Source organism: Pseudochaenichthys georgianus, unplaced genomic scaffold (genome assembly GCF_902827115.2).
Source record: "Pseudochaenichthys georgianus unplaced genomic scaffold, fPseGeo1.2 scaffold_590_arrow_ctg1, whole genome shotgun sequence".
In the NCBI taxonomy this organism is placed as follows: Eukaryota; Metazoa; Chordata; class Actinopteri; order Perciformes; family Channichthyidae; genus Pseudochaenichthys; species Pseudochaenichthys georgianus.
This window is the reverse complement of record NW_027263149.1, coordinates 1-18,497: the sequence shown is the minus strand read 5'-3', so window position 1 is coordinate 18,497 and position 18,497 is coordinate 1. Positions and strand designations below refer to the sequence as shown.

Sequence of the window (18,497 nt, the reverse complement as noted above, 5' to 3'; positions counted from 1 at the left end):
GAAGACCCCCGAGCATGGTTGCCATGGTTGCCCTTCTGTTTATGCCCCGCGGTGGATTTAGCAGTTCATGTAATTCATGTCAATCAGTCAATGTTTATTTATAGCCCAATATCACACATGTTACATTTGTCTCATGGTCTTCACAGTGTGTACAGAATATCAGTATGACAATACGACACCCTCTGTCCTCAGACCCTCTGTCCTCAGACCCTCTGTCCTTAGACCCTCTGTCCTTAGACCCTCTGTCCTTAGACCCTCTGTCCTCAGACCCTCTGTCCTCAGACCCTCTGTCCTTAGACCCTCTATCCTTAGACCCTCTGTCCTTAGACCCTCTGTCCTCAGACCCTCTGTCCTCAGACCCTCTGTCCTCAGACCCTCTGTCCTTAGACCCTCTTTCCTTAGACCCTCACATCGTACAAGGAAACACTTCCGGAGAAACCCCACAGTTTAAAGGGGAACATGGGAGAAACCTCAGGGAGAGCAGCAGAGGAGGGATCCCTCTCCCAGGACGGACAGACGTGCAATAGATGCCGTGTGTAAATTGAAAAGATAATACATTTGCAACATAGGTAGTCCAAATGTTTGGAAATGCATGTGTGTGTAATAGGAAGATGAATCCACGAGGATATCCATCCAGGACCGATGATCCAGGACCACAGCCACGACTCAAGATCCAGGGCTCAGGACCGCAGGATCGTCCATGACTCCGGATCCCAGCGTATATAGACACCAAAAAGAAAGACATTTGGGGAAGCTGGGTTAATCGGAACATGAGTGTACACGGGTACAGACAGAGAGAAGGAAGAAGTAAGATGTCCCCCGACACACTAAGCCTATATCAGCAAAACTAGGGGCTGAATCTAATCAGCCCTAACTATAAGCTTTATCAAAAAGGAAGGTCTTAAGCGCACTCTTAAAAACGGATAGGGTGTCTGCCGCCCGAACACAAACTGGAAGCTGATTCCACAAATGTGGAGCTTGATAAGAAAAGGCTCTGGCTCCCATTGTACTTTTAGAGACTCTGGGAACAAGTCGTGTAGTTCTCCATGTCCACGTGTTGCCGGCGGAGGTGAGGAGCTGGAGATAACATCTGCAGCACGGTCTACTGACAGTAGCTACTGCCCGTGCTACAGCAGTGAGCAGCAGAGGCGGGGCTACGGCTCCATCGTTATCAGGAAATGATCGTATGGGCGTACACACGGAGCCGTTTGCAGATCGATCCACCTTGGGACCCGTTACCGTCTGCGGGGTCCGTTCCCGCGGTTCCGTTGCGGCCTCGTGTGAACGAACGGGCTATACGCGAGAGTGTGGGGTCGGTTGTTCGATCCCCCCGTGGTCAACGTGTTTGAGTTGTATCAGAGAAACAGAAATGTAGGAAACGTTGACAAATATTTCAGATTATTCCAGGTCTTTAGATTTTCCTTTATTGCATACTTGTGACAGTTCAATGAGAGGATAGGTATTGTAGTCGCATATCATTTAATGCCCCTAATAAACACATGTCAACACAAGACACCATTTCTTTACATTAAAATAAAGTATTTTATCAGAAGTTTGATTTGTAACATAAATAAAATGCACTTGTCATATGTGACAGATATGTTGTAACTGTACGGTCATTAAAGCAGATTATAATGAAATGTTACAGGTGTTCATTCATTAAATCACTGTTGGTTAAGTAAAGAATGAACTTCTACTTTCAACATCACATTTTAGAGGTGCAACACTTTCATTTCTACACTTTATTGGCTTTACAATCTCAACACAACATGACATGAGCAGCTTTTCAGGACATTTCGGAATCACATTACTGATTCTCTAGGATACAGATGTTGCACAGCTGTCATAAAAGTGTATTCATGTGTGTATTCTTCCAGGAAACCCCCCCCCCCCCCCTGGACAGTGTGTAAACAGAGGGTTTACTTTGCATTTCTTTCTCTCTGTGTAAACTATCATTCGGTCATTTACTACAAACTCCTGCAGCAGCTGCAACCAGTCGATGTTGCCGTGGCAACTAATCTCATACAGATGTGTAACAGGAAGTCCTTTTCTGTCCCGAAAAGCCCCGAGACCATTTCTCCAGACGTAGAGACAGATTTTTTTACGCTACAGTTTTTGGTTTTATCACTTGTTGGAGATATATAAGGGTTTATGATATTTAGTTATTACATATTTGTTTTCTAGCTGTTTTTGTTTGAATTAAATGAGTCATTATTTATCAGTTAGTTCAGTTGCAGCAGTTCTCTGTGCTTTTAGTTTGAAGGAGGCTTTGGGCACCTGGTGATTATATATATATATATATATATAGTATTATACCAGAGGTGGTAGAAGTACTCAGACCTTGTTCTTGAGTAAAAGTAGAAGTACTCAGGTCTTGTTCTTGAGTAAAAGTAGAAGTACCAGAGTGTAGGAATTCTCTGTTACAGTAAAAGTAGAAGTACTCCGATCTTGTACTTGAGTAAAAGTAGAAGTACTCCGATCTTGTACTTGAGTAAAAGTAGAAGTACTCAGATCTTGTTCTTGAGTAAAAGTAGAAGTACTCCGATCTTGTTCTTGAGTAAAAGTAGAAGTACTCCGATGTTGTACTTCAGTAAAAGTAGAAGTACTCATTTGTTATACTTGAGTAAAAGTAAAAGTATTCAGATCTTGTACTTGAGTAAAAGTAGAAGTACTCCGATCTTGTACTTGAGTAAAAGTAGAAGTACTCAGATCTTGTGCTTGAGTAAAAGTAGAAGTACTCAGATCTTGTGCTTGAGTAAAAGTAGAAGTACTCAGATCTTGTGCTTGAGTAAAAGTAGAAGTAGCAGAGTGTAGGAATACTCTGCTACAGTAAAAGTCCTGCATTCAAAATGTTCCTCAAGTGAAAGTAGAAAAGTATTCTCATCAGAATATAGAGAAAGACAGTGAAAGTAGTCGTTGTGCAGATTGGTCCATTTCAGAATAATATATATGATATGTTTTATAATGATTGATCATGAAAGTGTTCTCAAAGCTGGTGAAGGTGCAGCTAGTCTGAAGCACTTTGTAGACTGCAGGGTAGCTGGTGGAGGTGCAGCTAGTCTGAAGTACTTTGCAGACTGCAGGGTAGCTGGTGAGGTGCAGCTAGTCTGAAGTACTTTGTAGACTGCAGGGTAGCTGGTGGAGGTGCAGCTAGTCTGAAGTACTTTGCAGACTGCAGGGTAGCTGGTGAGGTGCAGCTAGTCTGAAGTACTTTGTAGACTGCAGGGTAGCTGGTGAAGGTGCAGCTAGTCTGAAGTACTTTGTAGACTGCAGGGTAGCTGGTGGAGGTGCAGCTAGTCTGAAGTACTTTGCAGACTGCAGGGTAGCTGGTGGAGGTGCAGCTAGTCTGAAGTACTATGTAGACTGCAGGGTAGCTGGTGGAGGTGCAGCTAGTCTGAAGTACTTTGTAGACTGCAGGGTAGCTGGTGGAGGTGCAGCTAGTCTGAAGTACTTTGCAGACTGCAGGGTAGCTGGTGAGGTGCAGCTAGTCTGAAGTACTTTGTAGACTGCAGGGTAGCTGGTGAAGGTGCAGCTAGTCTGAAGTACTTTGTAGACTGCAGGGTAGCTGGTGGAGGTGCAGCTAGTCTGAAGTACTTTGCAGACTGCAGGGTAGCTGGTGAAGGTGCAGCTAGTCTGAAGTACTTTGTAGACTGCAGGGTAGCTGGTGAAGGTGCAGCTAGTCTGAAGTACTTTGTAGACTGCAGGGTAGCTGGTGGATTTACTCCAGGTGGAACTAAAGTCTGATTCAACACTTGATTATATTTCACATCATTCATCCACATCTGTGAAGTAACTAAAGGTATTAAATACATGTAGTGGAGGAAAAGTACACCATTTACCTCTGAGCTGTAGTGGAGTAGAAGCACAAAGTAGCAGTACATGTAAATACTAAAGTACAAGTACCTCTATATTGTACTTAAATACAGTACCTTTAAGTTTCTTTACACCTCTGCTTACATCTCATAATTTGGATTTGCAGGATACATTGTACCTTTTCTGTGGCGCAAACAGGCTTCCGTACTTTCCCGTTTACTGGTTTAAGAAAGAACAACAATTGAAACGAAGATACACGGACTATCCACGACTGAGTGTTATGATATTTAGTTTAACGAAATATAAACTATTGATCTCTTCCTGCACAGTGCGCATGCGCGTGAAGAGAACAGGAAGTAACGTTCAGCATCATGTCAGTAGAAGACCCATTTTTCGTTGTGAAAGGGTAAGAAATGTACCAATGAAGACCTTAAACTCAACAAAACGCCAAGCTGACCCTTTTCTATAACGTGTTAAAAGCTTAACCTGACAGTGAGTTAGTGTTTTCATTTAAAACAAAGTTATATTATCGAAGTTAAGGCTAATGCTAGCTGTAGCTAACTAGCATCAGAGCTACACGCTAATCAGTTTGTTTACGTTTGTTTAGACTAAAAAAAGAGTCTCTTCCGCTCTGAGTCATCTCTGAGATGTACCTTTGTTTCATCTGGCTGCTAGTGAGAAGACGAAAGGAAGACGCGGGACTGTTGTCAGGCAGTTTACAAAGGGCTGTGAAGTTAGAGAAGGATGCGAACTGTTAGCTTCTGTTTGTTGTGGTTAAACAAGGAGCAGGAAAAGTGACAGCCAGGTGTCCGAGAGGAGGACGAAGGACACTGCTACTGCACACCTCACATAGGATGCATGCTTTGACTGTATGCGATGTTTGAAGGACATTACTATCTTAATAACACTAAATAATAAATAAATACTTCATCAATGTTACCCTGTCAAAAATGTGTGTGTGTGTGTGTGTGTGTGTGTGTGTGTGTGTGTGTGTGTGTGTGTGTGTGTGTTCAGAGAGGTGCAGAAGGCCCTCTCTCGTGCTCGCGGGCTGTTTGACAGATGGGAGGAGCTGCTGCAGGAAGGCACTCAGGTGAGCATCTCTCTCTTACACCTGAGGCCTGTGTACTACGAAGCCGGATGTTCTCTTAGCGGCTAACTTCAGGGAAAACTCTGGGTCTCCGGTCCTACGAAGCTGGTTCTCTTCTTAGCGGGCTAGATCTCCATGGTAACTGATGCTGAGCGGCCAACCTGCCCCGGAGCAGGTTAGGTTGCAGGCTAAGAGCTCAACTCAGTGAAAGCACCGCCTGCTGACCAATCAGAGCTCAGTGTGCGGAGTTTAAAGCGATCAAGTCATATTACAGGAGAAAGGAAATACAGAAAAGCTGCCGTCGCAGGAAAGACGGCCGGCAAAAATCACCGACTGTGTGAACGTGAACATGAATAGAATATCACCTCCATCTTAAGAGCAATCTGACTATTATAACATTAGCGTTAAGAAAGCACTTAAATATCGGCCTCAACATAAGTAACCGGATCAGAGTACATTAAGTACAGTCCGCGGCATATCACTTCATAATGTATCATATCTCTCCTGATCTGAGTCAGCTGAGCCGTATCTGGCCGTGCAACACTCACAGCGTCACAGACTGTATGCAGAAGCATTATTTTAACAACACATAAGTTGACGAAACACTCGAGACAAATGTAATTAAAGTCAGATCGTGTTTTAGACGGGCAGTGATATCATAAACCTGTTAATGTACGCATTCAAACACCAGCTGTGTTCACCTTGCAGCTGCAGCTCTGTGGCTTTGATCCTGGATCAAGTGTTTAAGTCATGGATGTTTAAAGTTTAACTTCTTCATATGTCTAATATTATAGTTGACTTTTCATTCAGGAAGTATGTCAGCACGCTTGTCCTTGTTTGTGATTGGTCCAATGTTGCTAGCCCCGCCCCTTTCATGTGAACGCGCTCTCAGCCGGACGGAGAGACCCTGGCTTGAGTTGCGGAGTTGATAACCAGCGTCGTAGGACCGCTTAGCGAGTCGTTAGGATTAGGTGAGCCGGGTAACTCAAACATACCCAGGGTCTGTTGAACTGGATTCGTAGTACAGGCCTCTGTCACTGACCTGAGGCTGTGAGACACTGAGAGTCATGCAGCTCTTCTTTCTAACAAGAGCGCAGGATCTAAAGCCGGTGTCTATTGAGTCCAAGAAAGCGAACATTACATTACAAGTAACTTGTTAGACGCTTTTATCCAAAGCGACTTACATACTCAGTACTGTGGGCCAGGGCCGGCCCTCGGCATAGGCAGTATAGGCGAATGCTAAGGGCGCATCAACCCATAGGGGGCGCCGGAAAAAAAAAAAGGGCTAGAAATTAAAAAAATATATATTTTTAAATTTCATAACAACACAATTTCCCAATTTTGGATCAACAAAGTACATCTTATTATCTTATACTAACAGAACTACGTATATATTGCGTACAGCGCCCATAAACTATGGCACCCCCCCCCCAAATCAAGTTGAACTGCCCCAGTCCCAGTAAAAACCAGAGGTTTATGTGAAATTGTTCTTTTTTTTTAAATAATGGTCGTGTGCAATTATAGGTTTTTAATTAAATCAAACTCCCAAAAAAAGTACACAGCTTCTGTTTGCTTTTATTAACATTGGAATAAACTGTGTAAGCGGCCGCGGGGGTTAAATCTAAAGCTAGCTAGGCTAAAATCTTGCCTATGGCGGCAAATTGGTAATCCCCACAGGAGCAACTTGGGGTGAAGCGTCCCAGGGACACAACGACATGCTGACTGCAGTGGGACTCGAACCTTTGACCCTCTGATCCCTACGCACAAGTTCTAGGGATCGTTGACTTTTTTACGATACCGATACCACTGAACGCTACCGATACTCAACCGATACATATCCTGATACTTTGAAAATGTATCATCCCACAACTACTCCCAGGAAGCGCTTTACGATATAGTTCACAAGTCAAATGAATATTAAATTCAGTTGAGGGACTTCTTGGACCTTTTAGTGCTGAACAAACAATGAAAGATACATAACAAATATGAAGAAAACCGATTATGGAATATCTTTTATAACACATCAGGTGTGCCGCGTGAATAGCACATCTTGTCGATGCAAACAGACCGTTATAGCACCGTTATAATTAATGTTAAACCTGAGATTCGACTAGAGAACAAATACATAATAGAATAAAGGTCATGAGATCTCATCTTTAAAATCAACATCTGCCGTCACTGGTGAGACGAAACAAATCCCCCCACAGTTCATTTGTGGGACTTTTACCTTTCTAGTGTTGAACAAACAAAAATACATCAAATATGAAGAAAAACGATTATGCAATCTAATTTATAACACCGCCATCACGGGCCACGGACTCACTTCTAAAATGAAATTGACATTTTTTAAAGTATCGAAACCGGATCTGATTTCGGTACGGTATACCGTCGCCACCAGTAACCGGTATGCATCCCTGCGCACAACCCACTGCGCCGCACAGTATATACACAATATACAAATAAAAGGGAATAAGGCCGGTTCATTTATATCACACATGTCAACAACAATTCAAAGTGCTTTACAAAAACATTAAAGTCATTATATTATATATATTACACAGTTACGTTTCAATATTCAGTACAAAGGGAATATGTGTAATAATGACCTATAAGGAGACTGGTTCACTAACATAGTCTAATAGTGTTTATATCCTGGCTGTTGATTGGCTATACTTTTGAGGTACATAATATGTTCCCTATACTTACGCGTGCTTCCCTTCTTACTGTCCTTTGTATAAGTGTCAACGTGTAGCTTCTTCTTTCCTGTCCTGCTGTGATGTTCGCGTGCGTCCAAATGTTGTATATTTAGCATTTGCTTCTGTTGTATCTGCTTCTATTAAATCGCCGTGCTTTAAAGGTCTCTTGGTATCCAGCATACGTCATGATTCCTTTAGATCTTGCCCTCTAGAGCTCGATGGAAAGCATCACTGGACTACAGGCTATTAAGTAGGGCTGCACGATACTGGAAGAAACGACATTTGATATTTTCTGCCTCTGCGATATGAAGCAATACAGCAGTTGAAGAAAAGACAGTTTAATTGTCCGCATCCTTCCTTGAACTTTAATGCTATACAATTGGTATTTTCTAAACAATATTTAACCGGATGAAGGATTTTAGTAAGTAAGTAAAACTTTATTTATATAGCACCCTTCTCAACACGGATGTACAAAGTGCTTTACAGTACAGCACACAGGACACAATTCAAAGTACAACTATAACATGTAAAAAATAAAAAAGGCATAACACAGCAGCAGGTAACACATACGACAAAACACCAATAAAAAAGACAGCCACTAACTCACCTCCTCCGACGACCCAAAGGCCTGTCGGAAAAGCTGGGTCTTTAACGGCCCCTTAAAAATCTCTATTGAGGCCGAGGTTTTTATTATCTGGGGGAGTTTGTTCCAAAGCCTTGGGGCCACCGCCTCAAAGGCCCGGGCACCCCTAGTCTTTAGCCTGGTTCGGGGAACCCTTAGTCTTTAGCCTGGTTCGGGGCACGCCTAGTCTTTAGCCTGGTTCGGGGCACGCCTAGTCTTTAGCCTGGTTCGGGGCACGCCTAGTCTTTAGCCTGGTTCGGGGGACCCTTAGTCTTTAGCCTGGTTCGGGGCACGCTTAGTCTTTAGCCTGGTTCGGGGCACCCTTAGTCTTTAGCCTGGTTCGGGGCACGCTTAGTCTTTAGCCTGGTTCGGGTCACCCTTAGTCTTTAGCCTGGTTCGGGGCACCCTTAGTCTTTAGCCTGGTTCGGGGCACCCTTAGTCTTTAGCCTGGTTCGGGGCACGCTTAGTCTTTAGCCTGGTTCGGGGCACGCTTAGTCTTTAGCCTGGTTCGGGGCACGCTTAGTCTTTAGCCTGGTTCGGGGCACCCTTAGTCTTTAGCCTGGTTCGGGGCACGCTTAGTCTTTAGCCTGGTTCGGGGCACCCCTAGTCTTTAGCCTGGTTCGGGGCACCTTTAGTCTTTAGCCTGGTTCGGGGCACGCTTAGTCTTTAGCCTGGTTCGGGCACCCTTAGTCTTTAGCCTGGTTCGGGGCACCCTTAGTCTTTAGCCTGGTTCGGGGCACCCTTAGTCTTTAGCCTGGTTCGGGGCACGCTTAGTCTTTAGCCTGGTTCGGGGCACCCTTAGTCTTTAGCCTGGTTCGGGGCACGCTTAGTCTTTAGCCTGGTTTGGGGCACCCCTAGTCTTTAGCCTGGTTCGGGGCACCCTTAGTCTTTAGCCTGGTTCGGGGCACGCTTAGTCTTTAGCCTGGTTCGGGCACCCTTAGTCTTTAGCCTGGTTCGGGGCACCCTTAGTCTTTAGCCTGGTTCGGGGCACCCCTAGTCTTTAGCCTGGTTCGGGGCACCCTTAGTCTTTAGCCTGGTTCGGGGCACCCCTAGTCTTTAGCCTGGTTCGGGGCACCCTTAGTCTTTAGCCTGGTTCGGGGCACCCTTAGTCTTTAGCCTGGTTCGGGGCACGCTTAGTCTTTAGCCTGGTTCGGGGCACCCTTAGTCTTTAGCCTGGTTCGGGGCACCCCTAGTCTTTAGCCTGGTTCGGGGCACCCTTAGTCTTTAGCCTGGTTCGGGGCACGCTTAGTCTTTAGCCTGGTTCGGGGCACCCTTAGTCTTTAGCCTGGTTCGGGGCACGCTTAGTCTTTAGCCTGGTTCGGGGCACCCTTAGTCTTTAGCCTGGTTCGGGGCACGCTTAGTCTTTAGCCTGGTTCGGGGCACCCCTATTCTTTAGCCTGGTTCGGGGCACCCTTAGTCTTTAGCCTGGTTCGGGGCACGCTTAGTCTTTAGCCTGGTTTGGGCACCCTTAGTCTTTAGCCTGGTTCGGGGCACCCTTAGTCTTTAGCCTGGTTCGGGGCACCCCTAGTCTTTAGCCTGGTTCGGGGCACCCTTAGTCTTTAGCCTGGTTCGGGGCACCCCTAGTCTTTAGCCTGGTTCGGGGCACCCTTAGTCTTTAGCCTGGTTCGGGGCACGCTTAGTCTTTAGCCTGGTTCGGGGAACCCTTAGTCTTTAGCCTGGTTCGGGGCACCCCTAGTCTTTAGCCTGGTACGGGGCACCCTTAGTCTTTAGCCTGGTTCGGGGCACCCTTAGTCTTTAGCCTGGTTCGGGGCACCCTTAGTCTTTAGCCTGGTTCGGGGCACCCTTAGTCTTTAGCCTGGTTCGGGGCACGCTTAGTCTTTAGCCTGGTTCGGGGCACCCTTAGTCTTTAGCCTGGTTCGGGGCACGCTTAGTCTTTAGCCTGGTTCGGGCACCCTTAGTCTTTAGCCTGGTTCGGGGCACCCTTAGTCTTTAGCCTGGTTCGGGGCACCCCTAGTCTTTAGCCTGGTTCGGGGCACCCTTAGTCTTTAGCCTGGTTCGGGGCACCCCTAGTCTTTAGCCTGGTTCGGGGCACCCTTAGTCTTTAGCCTGGTTCGGGGCACCCTTAGTCTTTAGCCTGGTTCGGGGCACCCCTAGTCTTTAGCCTGGTTCGGGGCACCCTTAGTCTTTAGCCTGGTTCGGGGCACCCTTAGTCTTTAGCCTGGTTCGGGGAACGCTTAGTCTTTAGCCTGGTTCGGGGCACCCTTAGTCTTTAGCCTGGTTCGGGGCACGCTTAGTCTTTAGCCTGGTTCGGGGCACCCTTAGTCTTTAGCCTGGTTCGGGGCACGCTTAGTCTTTAGCCTGGTTCGGGGCACCCCTAGTCTTTAGCCTGGTTCGGGGCACCCTTAGTCTTTAGCCTGGTTCGGGGCACGCTTAGTCTTTAGCCTGGTTCGGGGCACCCTTAGTCTTTAGCCTGGTTCGGGGCACCCTTAGGAGGCCTTGCTCAGAGGACCTCAGGGCCCGGGTTGTGAGGTGCGGGTGGATCAGGTCATTGGTGTAGGCTGGGGCCTGGCCATGGACGGCTCGATATGTGTCTTTAGTCACGGACTTCTGGATCTTAAGTTCTCAGAGCAACAAGCTGAGCTAGCGCGGTTACCCTGCTGTGATCCGATCAGGAATCACTGTTTCCCAAAGGAATTTGATTCTGTTTGTGGGGGCACCGCACCACAAGCCCCCCCCCGGGAAGAAAAGCCAAAATCCCCTTAACCAATTTGGGTCGTCAAATAAGATACATACGAGTTCATGGCTACTGTAGACAACGTTCTTGTTGCTCTGTGTTGCGTTGTTAATGAGTGAGACACTCCGGAGTTGAGGACCTGTGGGGTTTATTCTCCCAACAATATAATTTACCATTAGGCATTTAGCAGACGCCTCATTCCACAGCGACTTCCAACGACCAGTTACAGGGACATTCTCCCTAGGGCTAAGCGCCTTACTCAAGGGCAGACTAGTGGTGGTGTTCCAGGCGGGATTTGAACTCGCAACCTTCCGACCATCAGCCCACCTCACTATCCATTAGAGCAGGGATTCTCAAACTTTTTTCAATCATGCACCCCCTTTGAAAAAAAAATGCAGCCAAGTACCCCCTGATCAGCGCAAAAACAATTTGTTAGGGGAAAAGCCTACATAAAGAGGTACAGCACGGCGCTGCACCATCAGTGTCTGATTTATTAAAACAACAACAGTAACTGAGAAACACTTAAATGCTACATTTCAAATGTTTACAATCCATCACTAATTTCATGGCAAACCAATTTTAACATCATGCAATAACACCAAGACGACATTAGCTGCATTGAACTGATCTTTTTAATAAGTTGTACAATGTAGTGAAACATGGGCTCGAGCTTCACTGAGGAGCTTTGTCATTCTGACAGCGAGGCCAACTGCAGTTATTACACTTCACGTTTTGAAATATGTGGAACTCTGTTAATATAAAACCCACACTGCTCAAACTTCCTTACTTTTTTTTTTTTTAACGTAAAATAAATCTCACGTACCCCCTGCAGTACTCCAACGTACCCCTAGGGGTCCGCGTACCCCCATTTGAGAACCACTGCATTAGACCACCAAAAAAAATAAAAAAAATAATAATCATTTTATTTATTTTTATGAGATCCATTTGTGGCGGACCGTATTTATTTGCGGCGGTCCGTCACAAATAAATCAATGTATGGGAAACAGTGATGGTTGTGATTGGTGGTTTGCTGACAGAGCCTGCATGTCACTCACTCAGTACCCCTGACATGAGAGCCGCGCGAGTTTTCCTTTTGTAGCAAGCAGCAAAATAATTATAACATGTTTGAGTTCATTCGCCTTCTTAATATCGCACGTCCCAAAAATAAATAAATCCTGCAACACATTAAGTAAATATGAGTATCGCCACGACACGATATATCACGTCCTAACGCACTTTGAATTGCCTCTGTGTGTGAACATGTGCTCTATAAATAAACATACTCATAGTGTCTGTTTCTGCTGGTCTCAGGTCAGTCGGGATGAGCTGGACTGGAGTGCCAACGAGCTGAGGAACTGCCTGAGGGCCATCGACTGGGACCTGGAGGACCTCAGCGAGACCATCAGTATCCTTCACCCTTTGGAGGTCCCTTATCTGCCCTGCCCGCCTGTCTCTGCACAACATCAACCAGCTGCTCTGTGTCCCTCTCCCCTCTGCCCCCTTATCCCATCCCTTATAATAATAAAGATGCTTTTCACGCATGCAGCTCAACGTGCTTTACGACACGACACATCACAAGTTACGAACGTCATGGATCTGTTATTGTAGAAAGTCTTGTTGTCTCTTAGGTCAGTTTTCAGCGATGAATCAGAACCGGGCCGATGCTTTGACTGTTTCGGTGTGAGACACGGAGTGGAGGAAAGTGAGACGTCGGCTGGACAGAGTTTCCCGCTGTGCAGAGAGAGAGGATTAAACCCAGGCGTAGAGTTCAGCTTTAGTGTCACGGAGTGTGTGAGCGGCTGGTTTCCGTTCCCTGTGTGTGATGGAAATATCCCTTCACACAGGGTGTGTGTGTGTGTGTGTGTGTGTGTGTGTGTGTGTGTGTGTGTGTGTGTGTGTGTGTGTGTGTGTGTGTGTGTGTGTGTGTGTGTGTGTGTGTGTGTGTGTGTGTGTGTGTGTGTGTGTGTGTGTGTGTGTGTGTGTGTGTGTGTGTGTGTGTGTGTGTGTGTGTGTGTGTGTGTGTGTGGAGATAGATAGATAGATAGATAGATAGATAGATAGATAGATAGATGTGTGTGTGTTGGGTCTTTAACTGGCCTCAGGCATCGTGGAGTCGAACCCGGGGAAGTTCCGACTGGGCGACGATGAGCTCCAGGAGAGGAGAGCCTTCGTGGAGCGCACCAGGGCATCCGTGCAGGTACGCTGTGAGCACTAAGACGTGTGCTTTATCTCCGATGCATCTAAAACGTTGTGTGGCATCTCCTGCATTGGAGTGTGAACACTGACCCTTTAGACACCTCACGTTTCAGTGAACTTCAGGAAGTGGAATCTTCTGAAGAAACACTATATATTAAATTATGACTCGCATATATCTTTTTATCTTTCACGTATGTACAGCAAAAACCCGACTTCTGACAGATACATCTATTACTGATATCGTCTTTTGATATCGTAGATACATCGATACTGAACCGTTTTCCTGCGGATAAATAATGAAGATACGCTTTAACAGTTTAGAAACAGAAAAGCCAGTTCGCTGTCGGCCTCACAGACAGCACACTGTCATCGTAACATGTGATAGATAAGGTTTTATAAGCCATGGTGAGGTAGCTACGAAACGGAATGCAATATTACACAAATATGTAAATAATGTTTATAAACCGTTCTTAATCAAAGTGTAGTTTTCATACACGTGAAACACAACACTAAACAGGAACAACATGCAATATATTGAGAGACCACAAAGCCCTGCTGTCGGGTCCTAAATAACAAGTAGAAGGACACGAGACTAAAAGGGCTCTTCTCTGAGGATTTTTGATCACTTAAAGGCGGCCATTTCTCCTGATCATAGTTCCATCGTTGAGGTCGACTAGAATAGATTTAAATTCTTCAATGTTCCAAACTCTCATTGGTTTCTCACAGCATCTCTGATAGCATGTGTATTCACTCTCTGTCCTAAACGGCTTGTTGGAGCTCCTCCCTGTGAGCCCAGTGCGCTCTGATTGGTCGAGGAGCGGACAGGTTTCCGGGTCGGCGAGAACAAGCGAAACTCACCCTGAGCACACACACACTCACAGCCGAAGCAAAAACAACAAGTGTGGCTTGATATTGAGAAAGGGTCTGCGGAGAGCCTTTCTCCACCTTCCCGACTCGTCTGTAGCGTCCAGGGAGCTCTATGCAAGTCAATGGGACTCCCTGCTAGTTAGCCAAGGGGTCCTGGTGTGGGAGGGGCTCCGCTGATTGGTCCATTTGGGCCAACCCGGTCCTTCGTTGTTGATCTGGGAGTTCACACGTCACAGAACCAGGAAGCAAACAATGGAAGAAGAGAAATGTCCAGCGAGGCGTTCTGGGGCAGCAGACAGGTCTTCTCTGCGTGAGAGCTTTACTCGCTACAGGGTGCACTTTAGGGTTTGTGACTCTGCAGACTTTACATGCAGAACCTCCATAGCAACAAGGGGACGGGCGACAACGGGAACAGCATGACATGGGTCCTTTACGTGTTCTATGGAGCTCGCAGACTGTGCAGGTCAAACCTTTCAGATCTGGATCTCAGTCATGCTGTATCTGTGTTTCCATCGTGAGGAGAGACTCATCGGTCGTCCGTCAGTACCTGTTGGCCGGTTCCTCCTGAATGGATCCGGCTTCGGGCCGCATGGAGAACCTGAGTCACTCTCTGTGACATGCCGGCGAATGCTCCCGCTTTAAATAGACCTGAAGAGGAACTGAGTCACGGAGCCGAACAAAGGAGCGAGCGGACACAAGGCCTCGTGACCTTTGGATTAGCCGGCTGGTGATTCTATTACTGAGAGCTCGTCAATGAAGCCGCTGCTCGGAGCCGGCGATGAGTTCAAGCTACGATGGGGACACGTTGTGGGGACACGTCGTGGGGGAGACATGTAAAGAGTTTGCTTGTGTTTGTGCAGGAGATGAAGGATCATCTGTCCAGCCCTTCTTCAGTGGCTCAGGCCGAGAGGAAGAACAGAGAGGTGGGTCGAGTCGATACAGAGGACCCCCTCTTCTTCATGTCTCTTCTACATCAACATGTGTCCCCTCTTCTTCATGTCTCTTCTACTTCAACATGTGTCCCCTCTTCTCCATGTCTCTTCTACATCAACATGTGTCCCCTCTTCTTCATGTCTCTTCTACATCAACATGTGTCCCCTCTTCTTCATGTCTCTTCTACATCAACATGTGTCCCCTCTTCTTCATGTCTCTTCTTCATCAACATGTGTCCCCTCTTCTCCATGTCTCTTCTACATCAACATGTGTCCCCTCTTCTCCATGTCTCTTCTACATCAACATGTGTCCCCTCTTCTTCATGTCTCTTCTACATCAACATGTGTCCCCTCTTCTTCATGTCTCTTCTACATCAACATGTGTCCCCTCTTCTTCATGTCTCTTCTACATCAACACGTGGCCCCTCTTCTCCATGTCTCTTCTACATCAACATGTGTCCCCTCTTCTTCATGTTCTTCATCAACATGTGTCCCCTCTTCTTCATGTCTCTTCTACTTCAACATGTGTCCCCTCTTCTTCATGTCTCTTCTTCATCAACATGTGTCCCCTCTTCTTCATGTCTCTTCTACATCAACATGTGTCCCCTCTTCTTCATGTCTCTTCTACATCAACATGTGTCCCCTCTTCTTCATGTCTCTTCTACATCACCATGTGTCCCCTCTTCTTCATGTCTCTTCTTCATCAACATGTGTCCCCTCTTCTTCATGTCTCTTCTACATCAACATGTGTCCCCTCTGTGTAAAGAGACTCTGAAAGTTTCAGGAACAAAGATTTTCTCTCTTTTTGATCCATTTCTATAAAAACCTGTCTGAAAATGAGCTGATAGCTGAGTCATAACGATTTTTTGTCCATTAGCCAATCAGCATCCAAGGTAACCCCCCCCCCCCCCCAGGTGAATAGGTGACCTTTAAACTCACTCTTTTTCCCCCGTGTGTGTGTGTGTGTGTGTGTGTGTGTGTGTGTGTGTGTGTGTGTGTGTGTGTGTGTGTGTGTGTGTGTGTGTGTGTGTGTGTGTGTGTGTGTGTGTGTGTGTGTGTGTGTGTGTGTGTGTGTGTGTGTGTGTGTGTGTGTGTGTGTGTGTGTGTGTGTGTGTGTGTCCAGGCTCTTCTGACATTAGGTCAGGACAAGTCGACGGGACTGGAGGCTCATCTGGTGTCGGCAAACTCCAGATACATGCAGGAGCAACAGGAGCAGCAGCAGGTAGAGGGGGAGAATGAAAAGTGCAAAAGAAAGTAGGTTAGTATCAGGATGCAATAGAGTAGTGACGTATTTATGAAGGTAGTATCTTCCCGGTTCCCGCCATAAAAAGACAAAGGGATTACTCAATGTGATTTTGGATTACTCCCAAAAATAATATCTGACAAACATTTATGATACTTACACGTTTTGTTCAGCAGGATAATCTCCACATAGTAACACCACTTTATGATTTCTGAAGCGTAAATACAATCGCCATATATATAAAAACCTAATGTTGGGCTATAAAGGAACTATAGCACGGTCACATGACTTCACGTCTCCACCGCTAAGCTAAAGGTGGCTAATGTTGGGCTATAAAGGAACTACAGCACGGTCACATGACTTCACGTCTCCACCGCTAAGCTAAAGGCGGCTAATGTTGGGCTATAAAGGAACTACAGCACGGTCACATGACTTCACGTCTCCACCGCTAAGCTAAAGGCGGCTAATGTTGGGCTATAAAGGAACTACAGCACGGTCACATGACTTCACGTCACCACCGCTAAGCTAAAGGTGGCTAATGTTGGGCTATAAAGGAACTACAGCACGGTCACATGACTTCACGTCACCACCGCTAAGCTAAAGGCGGCTAATGTTGGGCTATAAAGGAACTACAGCACGGTCACATGACTTCACGTCACCACCGCTAAGCTAAAGGCGGCTAATGTTGGGCTATAAAGGAACTACAGCACGGTCACATGACTTCACGTCACCACCGCTAAGCTAAAGGCGGCTAATGTTGGGCTATAAAGGAACTACAGCACGGTCACATGACTTCACGTCACCACCGCTAAGCTAAAGGTGGCTAATGTTGGGCTATAAAGGAACTACAGCACGGTCACATGACTTCACGTCACCACCGCTAAGCTAAAGGTGGCTAATGTTGGGCTATAAAGGAACTACAGCACGGTCACATGACTTCACGTCACCACCGCTAAGCTAAAGACGGCTAATGTACGGCTATAAAGGAACTACAGCACGGTCACATGACTTCACATCACCACCGCTAAGCTAAAGGCGTTAAAATAAAGCTTTATTTGGAGAAAAGGGAAGTAAGATGAGCTTGCAGTTTTCAAACTTGATTTTTTATAAACATGAGAGTCTGACTGTCAGACTGAAACTGGACAATGCTGAAGTGTGTTTTATGAGGTTAAGTCAACAGATGATTTGATCAAAGAAACACAGAGAGAGAGAGTGGAGGATTCCCGCTGTGATGGAGGAAAGGGAGACGTCAGCTGGACAAAGTTTCCCGCTGTGCAGAGAGAGAGGATTAAACCCAGGCGTAGAGTTCAGCTTTAGTGTCACGGAGTGTGTGAGCGGCTGGTTTCCGTTCCCTGTGTGTGATGAAAATATCCCTTCACACATCCGGCGGCAGGTTGTGGTTCTACTGAGAATTGAATAACAAAAAACATCCACTGTGATAGCTGACACCTTTTGATTTGAAGATAGAAGAGTGTGTTTCCATCAGGTATCAGTGTGTGGAGCTCTTAGGTCATTGTGTGTGTGTGTGTGTGTGTGTGTGTGTGTGTGTGTGTGTGTGTGTGTGTGTGTGTGTGTGTGTGTGTGTGTGTGTGTGTGTGTGTGTGTGTGTGTGTGTGTGTGTGTGTGTGTGTGTGTGTGTCTGTGTGTGTGTGTGTGTGTGTGTGTGTGTGTGTGTGTGTGTGTGTGTGTGTGTGTGTGTGTGTGTGTGTGTGTGTGTGTGTGTGTGTGTGTGTGTGTGTGTGTGTGTGTGTGTGTGTGTGTGTGTGTGTGTGTGTGTGTGTAGCTGATCATGGAGGACCAGGACGAGCAGCTGGAGTTGGTGTCTGGCAGCATCAGAGTCCTCAAAGACATGTCGGGACGCATCGGGGACGAGCTGGACGAGCAGGCTGTGTGAGTGGAGAGACACAGACGGACAGACAGACAGACGGACAGAGAGACAGACAGACGGACAGACAGACAGAGAGGGACGGACGGACGGACAGACAGAGAGACAGACAGACAGACGGACAGACGGACGGACAGACAGACAGAGAGACGGACAGAGAGAAAGACGGACGGACGGACAGAGAGAGAGAGAGACGGACAGAGAGACGGACAGAGAGACGGACAGAGAGAAAGACAGACAGACAGACAGAGGGACGGACAGACAGAGGGACGGACAGAGAGACGGACAGACGGACAGACAGACAGATAGACAGAGGGACAGACAGAGAGAGAGAGAGACGGACAGAGAGACGGACAGAGAGAAAGACAGACAGACAGACAGAGGGACAGACAGACAGAGGGACGGACAGAGAGACGGACAGACGGACAGACAGACAGATAGACAGAGGGACAGACAGAGAG

At 46.6% G+C, this 18,497-nt stretch overlaps 1 protein-coding gene across 1 annotated transcript; it reads left to right on the top strand.

The window, feature by feature from the left end:
- Positions 1 to 4,042: 4,042 nt before the first annotated feature.
- LOC117443348 (syntaxin-10-like) lies at positions 4,043 to 18,461 on the top strand. The gene is made up of 7 exons (XM_034079337.2): positions 4,043 to 4,219; positions 4,828 to 4,903; positions 12,225 to 12,318; positions 13,016 to 13,110; positions 14,837 to 14,899; positions 16,032 to 16,130; positions 17,935 to 18,461. Exons 1-7 carry the CDS (start codon positions 4,185 to 4,187, stop codon positions 18,043 to 18,045), a joined length of 573 nt encoding a protein of 190 aa, XP_033935228.1. The 5' UTR covers positions 4,043 to 4,184; the 3' UTR covers positions 18,046 to 18,461.
- The last annotated feature ends 36 nt before the right edge of the window (positions 18,462 to 18,497 follow it).

What these genes read in the sequence shown, in the direction of transcription:
- LOC117443348 (XM_034079337.2), top strand. Translation starts at nt 4,185, where the DNA reads ATGTCAGTAGAAGACCCATTTTTCGTTGTGAAAGG. An exon ending in CCATTTTTCGTTGTGAAAGG is followed by an intron (nt 4,220 to 4,827) that starts GTAAGAAATGTA and finishes GTGTGTGTTCAG; the next exon opens with AGAGGTGCAGAAGGCCCTCT. An exon ending in CCGAGAGGAAGAACAGAGAG is followed by an intron (nt 14,900 to 16,031) that starts GTGGGTCGAGTC and finishes GTGTGTGTCCAG; the next exon opens with GCTCTTCTGACATTAGGTCA.